This window comes from Schistocerca gregaria, chromosome 1 (assembly GCF_023897955.1).
Source record: "Schistocerca gregaria isolate iqSchGreg1 chromosome 1, iqSchGreg1.2, whole genome shotgun sequence".
In the NCBI taxonomy this organism is placed as follows: Eukaryota; Metazoa; Arthropoda; class Insecta; order Orthoptera; family Acrididae; genus Schistocerca; species Schistocerca gregaria.
Window position 1 is genome coordinate 904,472,206 of NC_064920.1, and position 25,420 is coordinate 904,497,625.

The 25,420-nt window shown below is 43.0% G+C and overlaps 1 protein-coding gene across 1 annotated transcript in view; it reads left to right on the top strand.

Moving 5' to 3' along the window:
- Nucleotides 1-25,420, top strand: part of LOC126274687 (CD63 antigen-like) — a 55,631-nt gene that overhangs the window by 18,760 nt on the left and 11,451 nt on the right. The window contains exons 2-3 of the mRNA XM_049977134.1: nucleotides 2,235-2,423; nucleotides 19,125-19,295. Coding sequence (XP_049833091.1) covers nucleotides 2,235-2,423; nucleotides 19,125-19,295 — 360 coding nt within the window. The remainder of the gene's footprint in view (nucleotides 1-2,234; nucleotides 2,424-19,124; nucleotides 19,296-25,420) is intronic.

Genomic DNA, 25,420 nt, shown 5'->3' on the forward strand with positions numbered 1-25,420 from the left:
ATCTCATAACTGTGCACTCGCCACAAGTCAAAAACACAGGGAAATGGGAACTTTCATTGTTGCATGCACTTTGATTAGGAAAGCAAGAAAATGGGCAGGCAAAAATTTTCCCGATAAACTTTCACCTATTATTATGTATATAATGCGCGTGAACAAATTTGTGTTTGAGTTCCTCTCGTATTTCTATGCATATATATATATTCCTCTACGGATGCTTACAGGTCTTTAGTCTGTAATTTTTTCGTCTGTATCATTTCCGTTCGATATTTATTGGACCAGTCTCTTTCTAGACAGTGATTTAAACTGATTATTAAAGGTTTTTCGTGAGTTTGTGTAACTATTACTGCTCGTCTGTTTCTTTCTTAAGTTTGTATGCATTACCTGTCTTCATGTGAAAGGAGTGAGCTACGTCTAGTGCATTATTTTAATTTTTGCATGTTCAGGCTGTTGCATGTTTCGCCAGTGACAACATAGCGGATTTTGGAGGTATGCTGTCTCTCGCAATCAAGCTCATCGACTAAATCTTATATCGATAGAAAATCGTTGGAATTGTCAATATTTGTGTGGGTACTGAGCACATCTTACAGTGAACAGTTGTGTCTTGCAGCTTATTATCTTATGCATATTTGTTCGTCTGTTCCTCATTTTACACACTTTACTCCACTTCAAACCTTTTAGCTCTGATATCTCCTCCAACCGACAGATCCTCCACGCCATTATGCATTGTACGTGATTAAAAAAAGTCAGATCGAATGATTTCTGTAGAATTAGTTTATAAAGCATTGTAACTGTTTTACGTTTGAGATATTGGGAATTAGGCTGGTGCCAAAGCGACCGGTTCCATATAATTTAGGTTCCTGGCTGAATTTTGTGTTCTGTGTGCTTAAATCCAGTGTCAGCAATAAGACTTACGCTGTGCCAAAACTACTGTTCGGCAGTTTTGGTACATTACGTAAATGACGTAGTAAATTGTAGAATTACTGGTAGTATTGATAATATTGGCAGGAAAGGAACATAACTGAAGGTGTGAGGGAGAAACTAGGATCCTACGACTTCTCCTTGTCTTTTATATATTTGTTCTGCACGAAACGAAAACCACACGTCATTCAGTGTTAGTACGTCACGTATTTTATGTTGTTTTTGTTGTTGTGGTCCTCAGTCCTGAGACTGGTTTGATGCAGCCCTCCATGCTACTCTATCCTGTGCAAGCTTCTTCATCTTCCAGTACGTACTGCAGCCTACATTCTTCTGAATCTGCTTAGTGTATTCATCTCTTGATCTCCCTCTACGATTTTTGCCCTCCAAGCTGCCCTCCAATACCAAATTGGTGATCCCCTGATGCCTCAGAACATGTCCCACCAACCTATACCTTCTTTTATATCACTACAAAATACAGACTGGATTTTATAATAAAAATTGGTTGACTTCTGCGCTCTTGTGTAACTAAAGCAAATACCTTTGATGTAAGTACAGTTTACATGCACAAACACAAAATTATATAATTATTCTTATTATTTTGTACTCTTATGTTCTTCATCATGATCAAAGGCAAGAGTTCCCTGTTATAGGTGATAAGTGCGAAAGTTATTCAGCAACAACAGAAACATGTTCTATATAAGCTAGACAAATAATGAAGCGATGTTTGATATGTTTTTGTTTTGCGTTTTCTTTAGGTTTACCTTTCTTTTTGAAGAAATTGCGTTTTCTAGTGCTATATGATAAATCTGTATTTTTTATGTGTACTACAACGTCTTTCTGTTTCTTGTTAGAAATCAACAATTTTCGGATAAAACCTGAATGAAACACCGAAGAATTCAATTTTGCTCTAAATACCGTTTATTTTTAAATTGCAGACCGGCGGATTACTATGCAGAACAAAAAGATTCCATATGTTACGCGGCAGTTTCTATATCCTCACCCTGTTTCTAGACGGTTCACCGCTTCCGGGTTTTAGAGAAATCTGGCAACACACTCATCACAAACGCAGATAAAGCGATCGAAATGAGGTAACACCCAGCAGGTACAAAACAGGCCTGAAGTACAGGTAACGCGGCTACAACCTTAATTGAGCCAAGTTACTAGAAAAACTTCCGCAGTTTACACTTACTTACGATAGCTTGCAGCAGCCTGTGGTAATTTTACAACTCTAGTCAGTATTATATGCCAGCGTAGAGCTCCTTTTTTCCATATCACACTTTATGTAGTCACATTAACAAATGGCTGTTTGTTTTCAGATATCCGGCATTGGATTGATTGCGGCCGGTGCCAAAGTGTTGGCGGATGTCGGCGGCTACTCCAACTTCCTGGAGGGCAGCGTCGTCGCTACGCCCGTCGTCCTTATCGTCATCGGCGTCATCATCTTTTTGGTGGCGTCGCTAGGGTGCTGTGGCGCCATCCGGGAGAGCGCTCCCTTACTCATCGCGGTGAGTGGCTAGCGAAGAAAAAGTGGCGGCAGGAGAGAATGAGGGAGAGAAATGCGGTGGGTGGAAAACGAGAGAGATTGGAAAATTACCGAGAGTGAAAATGTGCAAGAGACACGGAGAAAGAGGGAGGAATTATCAGACAGAGCTTGATGGTGACACTCGGCTGCAGACGTGATTACTGTGAACGATGCGGCTTCAACTCGGCCCGAGGTGAACTTCATGTTTGGGTTTCCTTTTCGTTTATTGTAGTGGAACTCAAATCTCATCTCAGTGCATCCCTTCATAGTTTAGTTACACTTTGGGCGATACTATCGATTAACAGCTCTTTTCGTTCCCTCCACTGGCCGTGGTCTGGCGGTTGGCACAGAAATTTGGAGACAACTCGGCGTCGTCGACGTTACCAGCTGACGAAGTACTGAATCCGTAGAGAGCTAGGATACTATACATGGGAAGACAACAGGATTATTTCAGTGAAGATAAAGGAGAATCAAAAATTGTTATTCTTCTAATGTAGACTTCTATCTATCCACTCATTCTTCTCGGAATTTCGAACAGCTGTTCCATTCGATGAAGGCCTTCTCTCGATTCACAAGAAACATGAAAATGTCCTGGTGTTTCTTAATTCTTCCTTTCTGTGTTTAGGTGGCAATTTTCGAACCAAGTAGCAACTATGCATTGCGAAATTAAAGCTTGTTGTCGCCAACGCGACGTGTTAAGCCGAACAAATATGTCGTGCCTTGTTCCAAAAGTAGTATTTGTTAACAACATATAAATAAAAAGCGTCTGTCTGAATCACATTAATTTTATTTTTAGTGGAAGTTACCAAAAGAATGACTTCAATAAAATTTAAGAACGCTTGATTGCTTGAAACTGAAAGAGGTCGCCAGGAAAATGACAATGTAGTTATTATGGGACAGGATGGATCTGCATACAGAACACTTATTGAGAAACATAAATTTACAGTCAAACCGGGAACAGAAACCGAAAGAATCTACAGAAAAGAACGAAAGAGAAATTCAGATGGAAGATGAGATTTTAGTTGAAGGAAAAAGCAAATTTATAAGCTAAATAACTTGAGCTCAGCTCCGCGGCTGGAAATAACGATATAAAACAACTAATATCAGTGTGTTTACTTACTCAATCGTGTCCCATTTTTCGCATGTTAGTCCCGAAATCAACGATTTTTATGCAGTGAATAGCCACAGTTCGCCACTTCTGTTGATATTAATTCTGTGACCATGTGCCCTTCTAATCAACATAAATGCCAACTGGCTCAAAAGAAGACTGTCGTGCTCACCGTAATCTGTGAATCACTTAAATGGGTTCGGTGTGCAGTAGTTTTTGAACTGTTTGAGTACTGTTTTTCTGAGCTGGAGCTTCGAAACCTCACCATAACTCCTTAGACTAAGGGAATCTCATAAAACCAATTCTAAAAAATTCTGGTGCACCAGACAAACGTTCAATTGTCGATTGTATGAAATAGATTCGGATCTGGTGCCCCTCTCTGCGTGTCAAGAAAGCGTTTTGCATTCTGAGCTGTACGAGTAGCCGCCTGGATGATTGCGTTTGTTTCACATATAAAGCAAGTACATTGCAACATTCTCACACTCCGAGTAACATGGGTGACCACTGTGACCGCTCTGCCTTAAAAAATAAAGTAAAAAGACTCATAAAATACATAGGGCGTCCACACTCTGTTTCGGAGATGAAGAAGACTGAATGCGTTCACAGCTTTTCATAGCACACCGTGACTTTCACGTAGTTTTTCTTGTTTGCCCTTGTTGCGAAGTTGTGTAAAACAGCAGCAGACACACCTCGTGTTACAGACTAACTCGTCTGTTGCCTTGCTGGATTCCGCACTCTCCCGTTAAGTTGCGCTCTCCCAAGGGAAATTTCTGTGCACTCGTGTTTGCGCGACCTCAGTTCTCTCAAGCCACAACATAGGAGAGGGCACTGCCGTTGTTCTACTCCTATACGTCTACTCCTAGAGTTTGCGAGAACAGGACTAAAGCGTGTCTTTTGTCGCATACAGTCGGTTTCCCTCTTTTAGAGGCAAATCGTTAATGGTGTAGCCTTTGTGACATCCATACTGGAAATCCCTCATAATGTTCCCACGTAATTATTCACCTTTTTAATTTCTTTTTGCTTCTAACTTTCACTAAATTAAATTAAGAAACTCGCATTCGGTCTGGAGGAATGAGTTCCATGTGGTTGCCAGTAGATCCTGACACACGCATTCCGTAGCTGCCTCAAATCATTTCAGCCGAACACCGGAACGATTCTTTCAACATGACCACTGCCCAATGCATCCACTCTCGATGTTAAGTCATAAATGATACTCAGTCCTTAATCAGCAAAGTATCAAAAACACTTACATACATTTAAATAATAATTTGTAGTCATTGTTTTTTATTTCTTGCCATGTGATTAAAGTAAGATTTTCATACAACGGCTAAACTACAGACATAAAAAAATTAGCACCGTTCTGCACGCCCATCATTTTATCACCCTTGCCATATCATGTTCGCTAGATGGAACGGAAGCCAGCAATGATACTTTCCATGTCCTTTGAAATTCTGATTCCGTGGCAATACATTGGAATTCTGTAGGGGATGATTCTGTAACTAGAAGACTGTGTACCTCGGAACACAATGCTTTTTGGACAGTACTTCAGTCTAGGTACCGATCTTAGAACATCATGAAAGTATGTGCACTAGGGACCGTCATAAACAGTCTCCGCCATATTCTAAAAGTTTTTGTTCTTGTTGAAGATGAGGATATGTTCTGTGCAGCATTTCTAACCATTTCACGTTGTACACATTGAAGTGCTGATGATGTACTAAAGCTATTTGGAATACGTCGTTAATTTTTTCGGTTGCAGAATTATATGATGAGTAAAATGCACCATATTTTAGAACTATTAGTGTAAAATGTGGACAGTTAAGTCATACTTTGTCCGTTGTGCACCATTTTGTACCTCGAATGGCCGGCGGGGTGGCCATGCGGTTCTAGGTGCTACAGTTTTGAACCGCGTGACCGCTACGGTCGCAGGTTCGAATCCTGCCTCGGGCATGGATGTGTGTGATGTCCTTAGGTTAGTTAGGCTTAAATATTTCTATGTTCTAGGGGACTGGTGACCACAGCAGTTAAGTCCCATAGTGCTCAGAGCCATTTGAACCATTTGTACCTCGAATCAGAAGAATGTGTTTTGTCATGGAACATGTGACAATTGCAAATGAATTGAGTTTATTTAATGTCTTAACAATAATATCTGTCTTGAAACTATAAATCTGTGGTCATATCCAATAGCTTCTACTTCAGAATTAAATTCGATTTGTAACTGATTTTTCATCGTACTTCTGTTTGATTTAGTTTCACTTGCTGACTACTAGTGAGTAGCAGGGTAATAATGTAGCAGGTAGACTACTGAATTTCAAAAGAATATTTGTTTTTAGGTAAGTTTATTCGTCTCGGTTGCCACAGGCACAAATTTATTGTAGAGTAATTCCTAGGTGCATTACAATGTTGCACCTTGGAACTTGTTTTCCCGCTACAAACTTGTAGGACTTGTAGAGGCAAAGGAGTACATAATATTTTGAATAGAAACCAAGCCCGGAAACGTACCGTTTCCGTTCTATGACGGTTTTATTTCAGATGTGTATATATGTGCATCCATGTCTGCTAGAGGAAACAGAAAAGTCTCAGTCTCAGAGTTACTTGTCCTGGCATGCAGTAGTGTAGACAGGACGACATGCCATTGAATCGGTGATTCACCACCTCACTTCTCACTGGCGGATCGGAGACATCTCAATAAATGATATGGTAAAAGATGGATAGGCCGAGCAGGTGCAACCTCGAGGCCGCCGCGATCACCGCATTTAACTTCTATGGACTACGTCTTGTGGGATTGTACGCAAAGTCTAATTAATGAGACTTCTGTAGAAGCAGAGGAATATCAGCTGGTACGATTTCTGGCTGCTGCACTAGACATTGAACAGACACCTGGTGGGACGGAGAGTGTGATCAGAATACGCTTGTCCGCAGCTCGTGGTCGTGTGGTGCCGTTCTCGCTTCCCGCGCCAAGGTTCCCGGGTTCGATTCCCGGCGAGGTCAGGGATTTTCTCTGCCTCGTGATGACTGGGTGTTCTGTGATGTACTTAGGTTAGTTAGGTTTAAGTAATTCTAAGTTAAGTCCCATAGTGCTCAGAGCCATTTGAACCAGAATACGCTTCGTAGGTATAATGTCTGTACAGACAGTATCCTGGGTTCCTTTTTTGTTTTGGAGTAATGTAAACAAGTAACGTTTAAGTGTTAATACAAACAAATGTGCTTAAATGATGTATGGACGTTTCGTTATGTTTTCTTTCGAACTGTTAACTAGTATTTGTACTGCATCACTCCTAATTCAGTTCCGTAAGCACACGTGGACGAATTAAACATCTGAACAGAAAGTTTCCGGACATGGGTTCCTGCCGGTCGGAGTGGCCGAGCGGTTCTAGGCGCTTCAGTCTGGAACCACGCGACCGCTACGGTCGCAGGTTCGAATCCTGCCTCGGGCATGGATGTGTGTGATATCTTTAGGTTAGTTAGGTTTAAGTAGAACTAAGTTCTAGGGGACTGATGACCTCAGAAGTCCCATAGTGCTCAGAGCCATTTGAACCATTTTAACATGGGTTCCTGTTCAAAATATTATGTACTGACTCCCCCCTACATTTCATAGAAGTTTGTAAATGGAATCTCCGAACATACTGTGTATTACACTTCTACAGCAGAGCTGGCTTGAGGCGGAAGTCTGAAAAGGGTACCAAGTTACATCACTCTCCCATAAAAAGTTTATTGCATACGTTATTCAAGGCTATTTAAGTCATGTTGCGTTTTGATTTCAGTGCTTAACATTAAAAGCGCGGGTGGTACCAACAATGAGACTAATATGGCTAATTTGGTGTCATTAGCCTCATTTGTCACTAACATTATGGTTAATTTGAAGTATCCCAGTCACACCTCAGCTTGAATACACCATCCCGATTTATTTAGTTGTCCTGTTGTGTCTATTTGCAGCCCTCTGTCACCAAATTCGAACCCACCACAGGGGAAAGAACTGCAAAGGTGACAACAGCCGATACAGAGATAGCGTCGGTGGGCTTTTTAACTGTCCAGTGACAGACAGTTCATTGACACTTTCAACACACAACGAAGCGGGCGGTTAAAAACTAATATACATGACGTTTCTGTCATGATGCAATAAACTTTTCCAGAAGATGACGAAGCGAATAAGAACGTCAATCACAATTCACACCCTGGAAAGAACACCTGACATGATTCAAAAATGCAATCCCTGAGAAATAATCGACATAAAGAATTCAATACAACTTATATTGAGATATTATAAGCTTCCTTTTAATTTGAAGTAACTACTCTTGGCAGTAAATTTCTTTATATTCTACACACCTATAACATGCATATGTAATTCTGTTCTCGTAGTCGATTTTTCTTAAGTATTTTACTTTTTAGTTGTGCCACTGTTGTTGGCAGAGTGTGGGTTATGTTATGACCATACATATACTGGTTTTCATAAATTAGTAAAAATCACTGCAACGCTCATAAACTAACACTAAAGACCTGAATGTTGCTACACAGAAAACAACTATATGCCAGTCTTTGACTTAACAGTTCTCTTCTGTCGTGTCTGCACAATGGTAGATCACACTGTGAAAATGAAAGGACACAGTTAGGTTAGTCAGCACGATCAAATGGTGTCATGTTGCCATTTACCGTAGACTGTACGATAGATAATCACCGGTATTTGAAACACGTCAGAGTCAAGCAAAGGCGGCTTGATGCTTAACGTTCGTCCTACTCCACTTGACAGACAGTGACATCAATATATCACATTTCACATCTTCTGATTCCCCGCTTAAAGTAAGAGGAAAACATTCCTTTCGAGGAGGGCAAATCCTCCGACGCATTGCACGTTCCCCCGTTTGTCATCGCTGCAAAACTTCGAGGCCCTGCATAGCTTTCTAATGACTGTGTGTGCCTTTATTATCAACAGCCATCTCACATCTATTAATGGATAAACACTCTAGATTTTTCTATACGTTACGGTCCTCATCTATTCGCAACCTCTTCATCCCTATGTGTGTTTTATAACGTTATCTACCCAACTTACGTCTAGGTCCTTTCATATGTCTTGGAATCGAGCAAATAATTTCGTTGGTACATCTACACTTCCTGACAAAAAAAGGCGAGGTGTTCAAAAGGGACAGAGGGAACGAAGTGAAACTAAACGGGTTGAGAAAGTGTGTGATGTTATTTCATCGAGTCAAATTTGGAAAGAACGTGTCATTTGGTTAAGAAGGGTTTCATAAAGCGGTTGTACCCTTTCCAGAGGCAAGCTGGCACACAATCGTTGTGGCTCGTCCTTGATATTCTGGACGCTGGCACTGGGACGAAGTCGACGGCGGTGCTGGACCGACACACTTTCAATCGGGCACAGATCTGTGAATCTTTTAGGCAACAGGAGTACCTCAGCATGGCGCAGACAATTCAGAGAGTCTCGTGCCATGTGTGGACGAGCACTGTCGTGTTGAAGAGTGGCATCGTGATACTGTCGCATCAGAGATAAAGAATGAGACGCAAGATGTCCGTACTGTCAGAGTTTTCTCAGTAACTAACAGCCGTGACCTGAAGTCATACCTGATGCCTTCCCGCACCACGACGCTATAAATAATACAGCTCTGCCTCTTCTAATCGCTGGAAGAATGAGACGTCCCCGCAAGTTGCCACTCTACTCGCCGACGACGGTCATTCGGGGTAGAGCGGAACTGCGACTCATCACTGAGCACAGTACAACGCCAGTCATGATTCCCGGACACATTACCATTTCGAATCACGCCGTTTGTGCTGTGTTGTCAGCGGCGTACTGCAAAAGAGACGATAATTCTCTAATACAGCTGTTGATAGTCTCCGACCAACGGTGCTGGATTACACAACAGAACTTTGCAAGAATTCCATTATTTGTTCTCAGGTGGCAGGGGTATGTGCTTGGTGCACAGTACGGGGATCTTCACTTTTGGTGACCAGACGGGGCCGACCAACTGTTGACGGCGAGTATGCCAGTCATCACGTTCCTATACAGTCCAACATAGAGCCACTGTCTCATTCAGTGTCGCACAAACTTGGATATTGCTCAACTTGACAAACCCAAAATGAGGCCTCTTTCAAACTCTGGCAGGTGCTGATAAATCCATGTTCTTCACAGTGATCACTCAACATCTGACGCTTTTAACGTCCCACATATAACCTAATAAGCCTGTTAACTACACTAAAGGCGAAGAATACTAATGCACTCTGGTGGCCGTTCCACCCACCACAGAGGAATGTAACTCCAATCATTTACATACCCGCCGATGACATGTACGTGTATGAAGTTTGGCATCCGCTTGCGCCTGCTGGGTGCTTCACCTTTTTTGTCAGACAGTTTATCAGCAATTGGCGCTATTACATACCCCGCCAAACCTAATTTCATTTTCATTCCGATCATAGATTACTTGCAAGATCAGGTCAATGGAATGTATAATGCCTTGAAAAGAAGTAGTAAGATAAATATCAAGAAAAGTAAAACAAAGGCGATGGAATGTAGTAGAATTAAATCAGGTGAATGTGAAGGAATAGTATTAGAAAATGAGTGACTAAACATAAAAGAAGAGTTTTGTCATTTGGTCTGAAAAAAATTTACAATGCTAGAAGCAAAGACGATTTAATATGCGGACTGGCAGTAAGAAGGATAGCTTTTCTGAAAAAGAGAAGTGTGTTAACATCGAATATAAACTTAAGTGTTGCGAAGTCTTTCCTGAAAGTATTTTTTTGGAGTGTAACCTTGTACAGAAGTCAAACGTGGATGACAATCAGTGCAGCTAGAAAGCAAATAGAAATGTTAGAAATACGGTGTTACAGAAGAGTTATGAAGATTTTATGAGTAGATAGGATATCCAGTGAAATACTAAATCGAGTTGGGTCGAAAAGAGTTTTATATAAAATCATCAGCAAAAGAGGAATTAAAGTGGTAAGAGACATCACAAAGCATCAAAGAATTATTAATTTGGTAGTTGTCGGAAGTGTGGAAGGTAAAAATTGTAGAGGAAACTAAAGCTCGACTAAGGAAAGCAGGTTAAAACGGACGTAAGCTGTAGTACTTATGAACAGATGAAGAGACTTGTGCAGATTAGAGTAGTATGGAGAGGTACAGGAAACCAGTCTTCTGACCAAAGACCACAAAAACATACGGTTACAACTGCGTCTCCTTCTCCAGTCTGTTACCTTACTCACTTGTTTGCTTCGTTGCTTCTTCTACAAATTCCAGAAACATGTTACTCCATTTCTCGCTGAACAGCCTTCAATTTCTGAATGATTTTTGCTTTCGTCATTTCTCTCAAACCGCACACTGTAAGATTTCCTTTCCGGATGCCTGGCAGAAAATTTCTTTTCTATAACCTTTCCTCCCATTTTAATCATTTCTAAAGGAACATTAGGAGCTTCCCCGTTCTCCATACCTCGAATGGCTTTGGACACTTCACCAATCACTACTTTTTTGTTCATCTCTTGCACAATATAAGTTTTTTTAAGAAGTTTCATGATATACGTACTTGTGACATCATCCAGAGCTCTCACTACCACACTAAAATCGGCAACACTCATCGATACCACAGACATTAGCGATATCGCGCTGCAGTCCGCAACGACGAATTGGAGAGGCTGAACTAGACACGCTCCCTCTCATCACAGCAGCGCCCTCGCACCGTGTTCGGCATAGAGCCGAGTATGGAAGCTCTCTGCCCAGTTTGTGACCTCAGCTGAAGCAGTCAGTATCACTATGTAAGACTAAAGAGTTATTCAAGTCTCACATGGAAACGTACTTCTGAAAATGATGATCATTGTACTTCAAGACGAGAGTTTGCTAACAAGTGGATCGAGTGATGCTATAAGAGTCAATTAGGAACACATCAAAAAAAGTTTTGTATCACCTCAGTCAGAGTGTTCAGGAACCTGTAAAGAAAATTGGAATAGAGATCAACATAAACATCATTTCCGCCCTTTTCATTACTCTTCGAAGCCACTCATTGCATGTTGTACCAAAATACAGCGAGACGTTCAGAGGTGCTGGTCCAGATTGCTGTACACACCGGTAAATCTAATATCCAGTAGCAAATCGTCTTGCATTGATGCCTGTATTCGTCGTGTTACACGATCCACATGTTCCTCAAGGCATTGTTGGTCCAGATTGTCCCACTCCTTAACGGCGATTCGGGGTAGATCCCTCAGAGTGGTCGTTGGGTTACTTCGTCCATAAATAGCCCTTTTCAGTTTATCCCAGGCATGTTCGAAAGGGTTCATGTCTGGAGAACATGCTGGCCACTCTACTCGAGCGATGACGCTATCCTGAAGGAAGTCATTCTCAACATGTGAGCGATGGGGGCGCAAATTGACGTCCATGAAGACTAATGCCTCGCCAATATGGTGCCGACATGGTTGCACTATCGGTCGGAGGATGGCATTCACGTATTTTACAGCCGTTACCGCGCCTTCCATGACAAACTGCGGCGTACGTCGGCCCCACATAATGCCACAGGCAGGAGACCACTCCATTTGCACCATCAACAGAACAGGCTCTGCTGACGGTATAGTACCCCTTCCACATCGCTGGTAACGGGTTCTGCAGAACGCTGGTGACTAATTTGAAGAACAGTAACAGGTGCAAACATGTAACTCATTTATATCGGTTGTGAATAAATAGTTGCCACTATTTTAGTTCCAACCCTCGTACCTGTGTTCTTCCGTTTGAGATTTTCTTTTGCTTTCTTTGTAGGTGCTACTTTATTTGCAGTTTGCACACATATCTTTGTTAAATAATTACTCCGTTGATCCGTGCTTGTGTAAGCCGCGTGTCCTAAGACACATTGGTCCTTGTTTTATCGATAAGACTGCAAATAGTCACAAGTAGCTGTAGATCCTCACAGATGTGCTACGCAGTTATCGGAAGGCACGCCACTGGGAATAAGGCAATCCTTGTTGGACAAACACGGCAGCTTCCCTACCAACTCAGCATTGATAATTACAGGGCTTAACAGAACATTTGGAGACCGCCGGATGAGTTGCTCGTGAGATACAAAATGGCCTTCAAACTTACGGGACTTAACTGCATTGCGGGTAAATTTGGAAAAAGAAGTCTGCAAGGAAACAGCGACGACTCCCGAAAATGTGGAACGCCATTTAACATGGGTCAGTATTGTGGTGAGTGCAGATTAAATTCAGTGTGTAGTATTGCCTGAACTTCCCACTTTAAAGCAAGTATCAACACTCAAAGTCAATGTCTATAGCACTTGATGCGACAGCCATACTAATAACTACAGGTATCGCACTTGAGTTACTTTTTTGCTTCTACCACTGTCCAATCACATTCATGTGACACCCTGTTAAAAACTTGAATGACAACCTTTTGCAGAGCAGACCAACGCAAGTCATGCATGAAGAGAGTCAGTGATGCTCTGGAATGCACCGACAGGGATGTGGAGAAATGGTGGCTTCAGCGCCACGCCCAATTGCGCTAGGTTTCTTGGTTGAGGATCCATGGTGCGAGCAGAACGATCGAGGTGATCCCATAGGTTCTCGACTGTGCTTGAATCCGGTCAGTTTGATGGTCAGGAGAGTTGAGTAAACTCATCCTGGTGGTCTATGAACCACGAACGTACACTGTGAGCTATGTGACACGTTGCACTGTCCTGCTGGTAGATGCCCCTGTGCTGAGGGAAAACAAAGTGCATTTTGATGTGGACACAGTACCCAAGGACAGATGCACACTTATTTTGATTCATTGAGCCTTCCAGAATGACGAGATCATCCAGGCAATGACCTCCGGCCTCGATCCATCCAACGATTATTGCATGGTGTTTGCTTTCAGACGTTTCACTCCATGCACGCCAACGGCCCTCTATCTAATGAAGGGTAAAACGTGATTGATCTGGAAAGGCCGCCTCTCGCCACTCAATGGGCGTCCAGTTACGGTATTAACGTGAAGAATGCCCTTACTCGCCGATGAACACCAATCAGCATGGATGCATGCATTAGACACCTGCTGCGGAGGTACAAACGCATTCGCTGTACAGTCGCCAGTGGTTGTTGTTGTGGTTTTCAGTCCAGAGACTCGTTTGATGCAGCTCTCCATGCTACACTATCCTGTGCAAGATTCTTCATCTCCCAGTACCTACTGCAACCTACATCCTACTGGATCTGTTTAGTGTATTCATCTCTTGGTCTCCCTCTACGATTTTTACTCTCCACGCTGCCCTCCAATACTAAATTGGTGATCCCTTGATGCCTCAGAATATGCCCTACCAACCGATCCCTTCTTCTAGTCAAGTTGTGCCACAAATTTCTCCTCTCTCCAATTCTATTCAATATCTCCTCATTAGTTATGTGATCTACTCATGTAATCTTCAGCATTCTTCTGTAGCACCACATTTCGAAAGCTTCTATTCTCTTCTTGTCTAAACTGTTTATCGTCCACGTTTCACTTCCATACATGGGTACGAAGCATACAAATGCTTTCAGAAACAACTTCCTGACGCTTAAATCTATACTCGATGTTAACAAATTTCTCTTCTTCAGAAATGCTTTCCTTGCCATTACCAGTGTACATTTTACATCCTTTCTACTTCGAGCATCATCAGTTATTTTGCTCGCCAAATAGCAAAACTCATTTACTGTTTTAAGTGTCTCATTTCCTAATTTAATTCCTGCAGTATCACCTGATTTAATTCGACTACAATCCATAATTCTCGTTTTGCTTTTGTTGATGTTCATATTATATCCTCATTTCAAGACACTGTCCATTCCGATCAGCTGCTCTTCCAAGTCCTTTGCTGTCTCCGACAGAATTACAATGTCATCGGCGAACCTCAGAGTTTTTATTTCTTCTGTATGGATTTTAATTCCTGCTACAAATTTTTCTTTTGTTTCCTTTACTGCTTGCTCAATATACAGATTGAATAACAGCGGGGAGAGGCTACAACCTTGTCTCACTTCCTTCCCAACTACTGCTTCCCGTTCATGTCCCTCGACTCTTATAACTGCCATCTGATTTCTGTACAAATTGTAAATAGCCTTTCACTCCCTGTATTTTACCCATGGCACCTTCAGAATTTGAAAGAGAGTATTCCAGTCAACACTGTCAAGAGCTTTCTCTAAGTCTACAAATGCTAGAAACATAGGCTTGCCTTTCCTTAATCTATTTTCTAAGATAAGTCATAGGCTCAGTATTGCCTCACGTGTTCCAACATTTCTACTGAATCCAGTGGTAAACTGTGATATCGCCTTGGTTCATCTGGACGGTCAGTGGCTCAATAGTTGCACGTCTGTTCGCCTGAACACATCTCTGCAGTCGTCGTTCCCTCTACATCTACATCCATACTCTGCAAGCCACCTGACGGTGTGTGGCGGAGGGTACCTTGAGTACCTCTATCGGTTCTCCCTTCTATTCCAGTCTCGTATTATTCGTGGAAAGAAGGACTGTCGGTACGCTTCTGTGTGAACTCTAATCCCTCTGATTTTATCCTCATGGTCTCTTCGCGAGATATACGTAGGAGGGAGCAATATACTGCTTTACTCTTCGATGAAGGTATGTTCTCGAAACTTCAACAAAAGCCCGTACCGAGCTACTAAACGTCTCTCCTGCAGAGTCTTCCACTGGAGTTTATCTATCATCTCCGTAACGCTTTCGCGATTACTAAATGATCCTGTAACGAAGCGCGCTGCTCTCCGTTGGATCTTCTCTATCTCTTCTATCAACCCTATCTGGTACGGATCCCACACTGCTGAGCAGTATTCAAGCAGTGGGCGAACAGGCGTACTGTAACCTACTTCCTTTGTTTTCGGATTGCATTTCCTTAGGATTCTTCCAATGAATCTCAGTCTGGCATCTGCTTTACCAACGATCAACTTTATATGATCATTCCATTTTAAATCACTCCCAGATAATTTATGGAATTAACTGCTTCCAGTTGATGACCTGCTATTTTGTAGCTGAATGGTAAGGGATCTATCTTTCTGTGTATTCACAGCACATTACACTTTTCTACATTGAGATTCAATTGCCATTCCCTGCACCATGCGTCAATTCGCTGCGGATCCTCGTGCATTTCAGTACAATTTTCCATTGTTACAACCTCTAGATATACCACAGCATCATAAGCAAAAAGCCTCAGTGAACTTACGATGTCATCCACAAGGTCATTTATGTATATTGTGAATAGCAACGGTCCTATGACACTCCCCTGCGGCACACCTGATATCACTCTTACTTCGGAAGACTTCTCTCCATTGAGAATGACATGCTGCGTTCTGTTATCTAGGAACTCTTCAATCCAATCACACAATTGGTCTGATAGTCCATATGCTCTTACTTTGTTCATTAAACGACTGTGGGGAACTGTATCGAACGCCTTGCGGAAGTCAAGAAACACGGCATCTACCTGGGAACCCGTGTCTATGGCCCTCTGAGTCTCGTGGACGAATAGCGCGACCATCTTTTTCGAAACACATGTTGATTCCTACAGACTAGATTTCTAGTCTCCAGAAAAGTCATTGTACTCGAACATAATACGTGTTCCAAAATTCTACAACTGATCGACGTTAGAGATATAGGTCTATAGTTCTGCACATCTGTTCGACGTCCCTTCTTGAAAACGGGGATGACCTGTGCCCTTTTCCAATCCTTTGGAACGCTACGCTCTTCTAGAGACCTACGGTACACCGCTGCAAGAAGGGGGGCAAGTTCCTTAGCGTACTCTGTGTAAAATCGAACTGGTATCCCATCAGGTCCAGCGGCCAGGTGCAAACCTGGCGCTGTGAGTGCAAGAAAGAGATATAAAATGTTTCTTTACGAAATGGCTTAGGAACAGGACGTGGTTAGAAAAAGTCAAACGAGTGAGAAAGGCAAAAAGTTGATTTTATTATTTACCACTGCTTGTCTAACATGAGCACCGGAGATGTCGACGAGATGCTATACAGCGGCAGATTTGCACCTAGTGGCCAAAATAGGAACACTTTTTTTCCTTCGTGGATAGGTTACGTTTAACACATGAGCGTATCTATCAAGTTTCGCTGACATGCGGTAATAACAGCCCGCACTGGGTCTTCGTGAATAACTACAAGATAAGAATCCCAGTGTCAGGTCTGAAGAAGGGGGGGGGGGCGCTCCCGTCGGGTAGACCGTTCGCCTGGTGCAAGTCTTTTGAATTGGCGCCACTTCGGCGACTTGCGTGTCGAAAGGGATGAAATGATGATCAGGACAACGCAACACACAGTCCCTGAGCGGAGAAAATCTCCGACCCAGCCGGGAATCGAACTCGGGCCGTTAGGTATGACATTTCGTCGCGCTGACCACTCAGCTACCAGAGGCGAACATTGAGGAACAGTGAAGGAGCGCTATCCTGTAGAAGAATGAAAGTAACAGGACCCTCTTGCAACTGCGGCATCAGCCACAGCAGTAGAATGTCGATGGTAGCCTCAGCAAAAAGGAGGGTCCATAAACTTTTTGGCTCGACAAAGCACAAAACACGTTGACCATTGGGGATTCACAGACACGTTCAACGACAATATGGGGATCTCTGCTTCCCATATTTGGACATTGTGCTGCTTTTTTGCACCGTTTGGGTGACAGGTAGCCTCATTGCTAAAAATCATTCTGCATATGAATTGGTCTCCTTCCACTAAGTGTGAATATCAATGCAAACCTGATTCTTCAAACGTTTGTCACCATGTGCAATGGCTTGGAGCAAGTGAATCCGATGTGTATTCATTTGCAGCCGTTTCCTCGGTACTATCCGACCACTTGGTTGTGGAATTCCTAGCTCTAGACTGACACGCGACGGTGACTTATAAGGATCTCCGAGGAAAGTTACCTTGATGCAATCGACCTGTTCCTCGGATACTGATAGCCGCCCAGTGCTTTTGGCTTTAAAAAGACATCCTGTTTCCTTAAACTTCTGTATGCATTAGTGAATGGATTGTCTTTTAGGTACAGCCTTCCGAATGTGGTTCTATATTGCCGATGCACTGCGGTTCCGGAGTCGCTCCTGTAGAACTCCATCATGCAAAATGCCTTCTCAGCTGGTCAGGCAGCCACTTTGCTGGTGATCACTGTAACAAAACAAACGTCTCGAGTCGCTTTTTTCAAACACAGTCATACAATGAAGTTGCAGAAGTCTAGTATAGCGATATGCACATATACAGATGGCGTCAGTATCTCGTACATAAGGTATAAAAAGGCAGTGCACTGACCGAGCGTGTTATTTGTACTCAGGTGATTCATATGTAAATGTATCCGAGGAGATCATGGCCGCACAACCGGAATTGATGGGTATTAAATACGGGATGGTAGCCGGAGCTAGACGAATGGACATTTTATCTCGGAAATCGTTAGGGAATCCAGCATTCCAAGATCCACAGTGCCGAGAGTATGCCGAGAATACCAAATGCCAGGCATTTCGTCTCACCACGGACAACGCAGTGGCTGACGGTCTTCACTTAACGACCGGGAACAGCAGCGTTTGCGTAGAGTTCTCTTTGCTGACAGACAAGCAGCCCTGCGTGAAATAACCGCAGAAATGCGGGATGTACGACGAACATATCCTTTAGGATAGTGTCCTGTAATTAGACGTTAATAGGCTATGACATCAGACAACCGCCGCGAGAGCCTTTTGCTATCAGCATGACATCGCCTTCAGCACTTCTGGGCTCATAACCATATCGGTTGGACCCTAGACGACTGGAAAACCGTGGTCTCGTCAGATGAGTCCCTGCTTCAGTTGGTAACAGGTCTTGGTAGTTTTAGAGTGTGATATAGACCCCACGATGCCGTGGAGTCAAGGTGTCAATAAGTCACTGTACAAGCTCGTGGTGGCCCCATAATGCTGTGGGCTGTCTTTACATGGAACCGATCATTGACTTGGACACCATCTGCAGCCATTCATGGATTTCATGTTTCCAAACAACGATGGCGTTTTTATGGATGACAATGCGCCGTGTCACCGCGCCACAATTGTTTGCAACTGACTTGAAGAACATTCTCGCCAATTCGAGCGAATGATTTGGCCACCCCGATCACGTGACATGAATCCTATCGAACATTTATTTGACGTAATCGAGAGGTCAGTTCGTGTACGGAATCTTACATGGGCAACACTTTCGCTATTATGAATAGCTATTGAGACAGCAGGGCTCAAAATTTATGCAGAGGCCTTCCAACGACTTTCCATGTCGAGGAGGTCCAACACGATATTTGGAGGTATTCCCTGACTTTTGTCATCCCAGTGTGCAGTTCCTTACCTAAACACAAATATCTTTCACAATCACTTGAAAGTGTCTAGACCATTGTGAAAAATTTCGGGGGGCATGTCTTAACTGGCTCACATTGTATAAGAAATCACACTCACAACAAATCTTAGTTGGATCACCTGAAAATGGGAGTACGATGCTCTGCCGAAATATCAATTGATTTCTACCTTTCCAATTAGTTTCAAACACCCTAGATTACTATTGTTGCATATTGCTGAGGAGTTATTTCCGCACCGCAACATGAGATAGCCTATTCTATATCTTCTCAATACGAAGACGGAGGAAACGCAGCGTGTGCCTTTCTTTCAGTACGCGGCGCTGCTGGGCGCGGTGTTCATAGCGGAGCTGGCGGCGGGCGCTGCGGCCGCGGCGAGCAAGGACCGCCTGGAGGACGTGCTCAAGACGTCCATGGAGGACTCCCAGAAGCACTACGAGAACTCCACCATCGAGAAGACCGCCTGGGACCGCCTGCAGACGGAGGTACGTGGCATCCCTTTTAGTGTAAGACCAGCAGCTCAGCTTCTAGAGAAAATTAGTTCATTTCGTCACAAAACAATATTTGACCGAGGATTTCGTTGGATATTTTGCTGTTATCCTCATTCACGAACACAGAATTAGTTTCTCGTGTCACCCAAAACAGTGGGGCGATGCCTCTACTCTTGATGATATGAACAGTGTAGAGTGTTAGTTGGATTTTCCCACTTACCCCATGTGGCGCGTAAGTAATGGACAGTGTCGTTCCTTTGGTTGTGGTTTCTAGTACCACGAATTTGAACAGCATTGATCTGTGTTCCTGTAGCAAATGATCATTCATACATTCGGAACTGCTGTCCTGCAGTATTCTTCTGGTAGTGTAGAATGCGGTAATGTCCATTCTTTCTGGTGCCTTCGCCACTAGCAAGTGCCCTGGCCGAATTTGCGCCAACGCAGCATCCCACGTGGAACTTGGTTGAAAATCACGGGCTTAGCTGATAAGTAAGTTGTTTACTCTCATTTTCACTGCCACTTAGATATAAAAGTCTCACGACACAGCACTTCTGCTGTTCAAAGTTGAGCATGCACTCATAAGCCAGAATATTATGCCCACCGCCCACTGTTACGTTGTAAGGCGACTGGTGGCGTTGCGGGCCAAGAGTACGTAAGCGGAGCAGACGCGGATGAGGAATCATCCTAGCGGAGACATGGGCAGCAAAAGGGGAAATCCATTGAGATAAGCGACTTCAATAAAGGGCAGATTATTATTACGCAAAGTCTGTGAATGAGTATCTCGAAAACGACGAAGCTGGTCGAATGTTCACTGGCATCTACGGACAGAGGAAGAAGGGCAGTGAAACTGCCATTCGGCGCTAAATGGTTGGACGTCCACGACTCTTCACAGAACGTGGGGTTCGAAGGCTTGTTTACTCTGTAAAGTAGGACAGATATGATCTGTGGCATCTCTGCCAAAAGAGCTCAATGCTGGTGTTTCGGAGCACACTGTTTATTGTGCGTTGTTGAACATGGATTTCTGCAGCAGACCACCCCAAAGAGTTCTCATGTAGACCCAGCGACGTCATCACTTACGACTGCAGTGGACACGGAACCACCGGGATTCGACCCTGGATCAACGGAAACGTGTCTGCTTTTAGACTGAATCACATTTTTGCTATTCTAGGTTGATGGTCGTCTCCACATACGCCGTCATCGGGGTGAATAGTGGCTTGAACCATGCAGCTGGCCTTCGGATTGAGGCTGGTGGGAGCAGTGGTATGCAATGGCAGTCATTCTCCTGCGCTTGCACGGGGCCTGTGATAGTAATTGAATACACACTTACAGCTGGAAACCACCTGCTCCCGTTCATGCTTGATGTCTTCCCCGACGGTGATTTCATCATTCAGCAGTATAATTGTCAGCGTTTCGGAGCCAGAGCTATGCTACAGTTGTCTGAGGTGCATTATGGTGAAACATAGATTCTCGGCGACCGAATTCACCTGATGTAAATCATATGGAACCCATCTGGATCGCTAGCGGGCGCCATTACTTCGTACACAAATCAGCGACCCGTTATTTATGCTAATTACATGACCTGTGCGCAGACATCTAATGCCACATACCTCCATAAATCTACCAACAAACTGTCGGATTTCTGATACACACAATCAGTGATGTATTTCGTTCCAAAGGCGGACAAACAGGCTGGTCATAATATTTTGGCACATCAGCGTATGACCAACGATGATGCTGTGATCCACCTACGTAGACTCATTTCTCTGTCCGAGGCGAATGTTTCTTAAACGTTTTACAAATTAAAACATAATCCGTTGTAAGCTGTATGTTAATACTATTCTTTTAGCTTGTGGGTTTAGCTAATTTCGGCTTTGCGACACTTTCAACACATGGGTGGCATCCAATACCTACACAATGTAAAAGGTGATGTACATAAGTTGAAAATGGTGCTAAGTCGAAATTAGGTAATCGCACAAATCAAGTTTCTTACATGTTCTGCGAGAAACAGCGTTGTGTTTGCTCGACGTACTGGGGGTACTCTCTCACCCAGTAACTTAAACGCCAGGTGTCTGTAGTCATAGCAGATCTGCGTCGGAATCCAACACGTTCTTCATGTTCGTCTGTTGTATGGAATATATTCTTTACGTGATATTTATTCAGGACCTGGAGCAGCTTGCTCATAGGAGTCTCTGCGTAATGTGTTACTCTCAGTCTTGTGACGTCTTCCTCCGTCTGCTTTACTCGTATGTGGTTTCTTCTTGCCTGATTTCTCCTCGAGCGGATACAATGCTCCGCCAGCTAGAGGACTCGGCAACTGCTTTCCCAACTCTAACTTCTCCCACTACTGATCGAGAGTTATTCTCCTGGAAGCGGGTCCTATGGTCCTTCAATAGAGGAGAGCTGTGTTCCTGTATTGAACAGCGACTTGGCACTTCACCAAAGGATGACTAGTCCTTAACTCACCAGGCGTGGTATCTCACACCGTGCGAGAATTTTCCAAGTCACTCTCGTAGATCAGTTACGGCGGAACGTTTTTATACAGCAGCAACCCTCTTTTAATCACCAACCCTACAAATTATTTTTGTCAGTGGCGTTATCGCCTTATTTGGTTGTTGTTGACATGTGTTGCTGACATGTGATGGGGTCTCCTAGACCATGCCTCGTCAACTACGCACGTGCATTGGTCAGTTCAGTACAAAACGTATTAGCAAGAATATGACAATTTCACACACTCTAAGTTCGATGAAGTTTTTAGTCAGTGGATGGAGAATGATGTCAATAATAAAGAACAAGAACTAGATGAAGAAGATAACGATTTCTCAATAGCCAGTGATCACAATTCTGCTAGTGAACAAGAGGGCCATTCAGAGGAAGAACTTCAGGGCAGTGGTGATAAGGAACTTTCTATTTCTCCAACAAAATACTTAGTGTCATTTAGAAGTAAATGTGTTCTGAGTGTTGGTAAAGAAAGTTGTAGACCTCAGTACTGAATATTAATTTTGTAGCTTTTCTTTTTCTGTCTATTGAGCTCAGTTTTTATATGCATGTTTAATCCTCGGAAATTAGTTTAATGTGACAATTTGCTTTCTAGAGAGATACCATAATTTTTTAGATCGTAAAATTCAGTTCTCTAACAGTTAGTTTTGTGTAATATTGAAAAAGCTTCACAAAAATATATGTTTTGCTTGATACGAAAATAAAATACTGTTGGCTTTATTTAGTGCAATAAAATCAACGAGGAGTATTTAAGCATCACTTATATAGTTGCAACCATAAATGTTATCGAGGAGTATTTAAGCATCACTTATATAGTTGCAACTATAAATGTTATATACCATAAATTGAATTTTCGAATGATTTAGAGCTTAAATCTTGGTTGAAAGATAGGGATCTCAGGACCACACCTCGTAGTATACGTTAGAGAAGTCACCTCGTGAGTTAAGAGCTAGGGAACCTCACAAAACGTTACTATTAGACGGCGCTGCTATTCTGATGATGAGCTGGTCATGTTTAATCTTTGAAATTAGATACATAGTTTCTAGCCGCGTTCATTTCTCAGTTTGTTTTTTATAGTACGGCATTGTAGAGTATTGGCGACACAATTGTACCAAACCCCATACTTCTGTGCATAGTACTTTCTGGCTTATTCACTCTGGTACCTCACAATGGTCTTGGTCATTAGCGTTCAGGCATTAACCTAGTTAATCAGCTGCTTTGGTCTCGTATATCTCATTCTTTAAAGCATGCTGAACGAGTTACATTGCACGTACATAACCGGAGGTGAAACCCTTGACTAACCCTAACTTGAAGATACCAGACCGGTATCTTCATGTTAGCAGCTACGAACACCGATCATAGAAACGCTCTGTTCTCGCACCTCACTCCTCGGTGCGACGAACGGAAACCGTTTCAGACTGAGAAACCTTCCGAAAAAACTGAGTCAGTAGTCAAGGTAACAACAAGACTATAACAACCAACAAATTTCGCAAGCCATTTCGCCAAAGATATATAAGCAGAATGGTCCCGAGAAGGACAAGAATAAACTTGCATTTTACCATTCTGTGGCTTAGTAACAGGAAAGATAACCCGGCTCCTAAAGAGGCATAAAATCGATTCAGGTTACCAGCAAGAATTAGAGAACTCTTGGGATCTATGAAAGATGATTTAGACCGGAAAACGCCAGAAATATACAAAATACCCTGTGAATGTGGACAGTTGATTATGATGTGATTGCTGCTGCCGGTCTCATATATCCGCTCCGCCGTCTGTGCCATGTACTGTTTGTGATGCGCCCGCCAGACAGGCTGTACGCACCACTGAATAGCGCTGTGTTGAACACCTTAGGTGTTTCCTATCCTGATAAATCAGTGGTAGCAGAACGTGTCCTCGAAAATAGACGCAGAACCGCATCCGGAGATGTCTATTTGGCACCTGCAACAGCGTCATAAATGAAGCGATTCCTGACAGTACCCTCAACAAAAATGGCGGCCTGCAGCTAACCACTGCTTGGGACCCGGCCATCGGAAGGCTGAATCGAATGCCCTGAAAACATTACTAATTGTGGCAACGGGGTGAGCACTAATGACGCTACAGACGGCAGCGCAACTATATAAGAATGACAGCAGCAATCTACCTACAGTCACAACCTGACAGTAGCTGAGGAACTCACGGCCGAAAGCACTTGACGTGGCTGGAAGTTTTCATCACCTCATAATATAGATTCAATAGAATCACACACCAGCTTCACGTTTCAACCCTGACGGACCATTCATTGGCAAACGGTCGCTGTGTCATTTTCTGCCAATGACGCAATTCTCATGCACCGTGGAGGGGCATGGAGTCAGCTCACCGCTCTTCCGGTGGTTGTCTGCTCCCCAGCCACTGATATACTGCTGCCTCAAGTAGTTTCTCTGTCGACATCACAAGACCCTGAGTGTTTCCCGTTTTACTCCTCCTACCGTGGAAATACCATGCAGTACCCGGAACTGAAACCGGTTCCTCTGCATGGTAATCGTGCACGCTGGCCACTAACTTTCGGAGGCAGAGATAGGTTCATGGTTGCTCTAAACCATTCCTTTAACACACCCTTGGCCAATATTCTTCCAGAACCCTGCCCAATTGAGCTATTGCTTGTCTACTAACGTCAGCGATATGTTTTCTTCTAGTCTGCCTTGATTCTTCACGATACGGAAACTGCCATACTATTTGCAGAAGCCTGCAATTGTGTCTCAAGGTAGTTCGTTGGATTCTTATGTAGTGGAATAACGATAGTAGATTTACACTTCTTGGAATTTTCTTGCTCATCCACATTGGTTATAGGGTAAGATTATATCGAGTCATTAGCTGTACACTTCAAAATCTTTTCTGGCATTTTGTTCTTTCCTACCCCTTCTTTATTCTTTAACTTATCGGCCACCACTTTGTCTCAACAAGTTATTCCTCTCATTTCTCTTCAGTACTGTCAGTACAATACTTACTATCGGGTTTTTATAGTATGCAGAGCAGGTTAGTAGGTGTACTATGATGGTGCAGTTAGAATTTCTCACTATTTCAGCCTGTCGTTATAATGAGTGCGATTCCTGTTTTAGATTTCTATTTTATAGCTTTACGAGTTTACCACTGAGTCTTACAACTGTACATCGTATCTCGGACACAGAACAATAGCGAACTTAGTCATTCTGAATAACGAACTGCTGAAATGACGTATCCGCTGTTGCCTCAACCTCGCGACTATGGAGCAGGAAAAACGGTGTGAATTCTATAGTGTCTTGTTTCGCTGTGAACTGTATAGGTCTTTGTACAAGTGTTACAAATACCAAACTTACTTTGTTAATTGTGCTGAAGGCTCTCCCGACTGCGAAATCTACTTGTTCATAGGATCTACTCGTGTTGTCTGTGGGAGGATGCACAACCTCGCAAACTGACCCTCATTCACAGCCCAAAAAGTTTATGTATTAACACAAATTACGTAGATGTAACGGCAAAATCTACTGTGGAGTTCTATAGTTTACAGGAATTTTAGTTTTTTGTAAACAGAAGTAAACAGAACTAAACGAGCCACTCTTGCCTGGAGTCAGTCAGTCTCAGGTTATTCAGAACAAAGCTATCCTCTTAGTTCA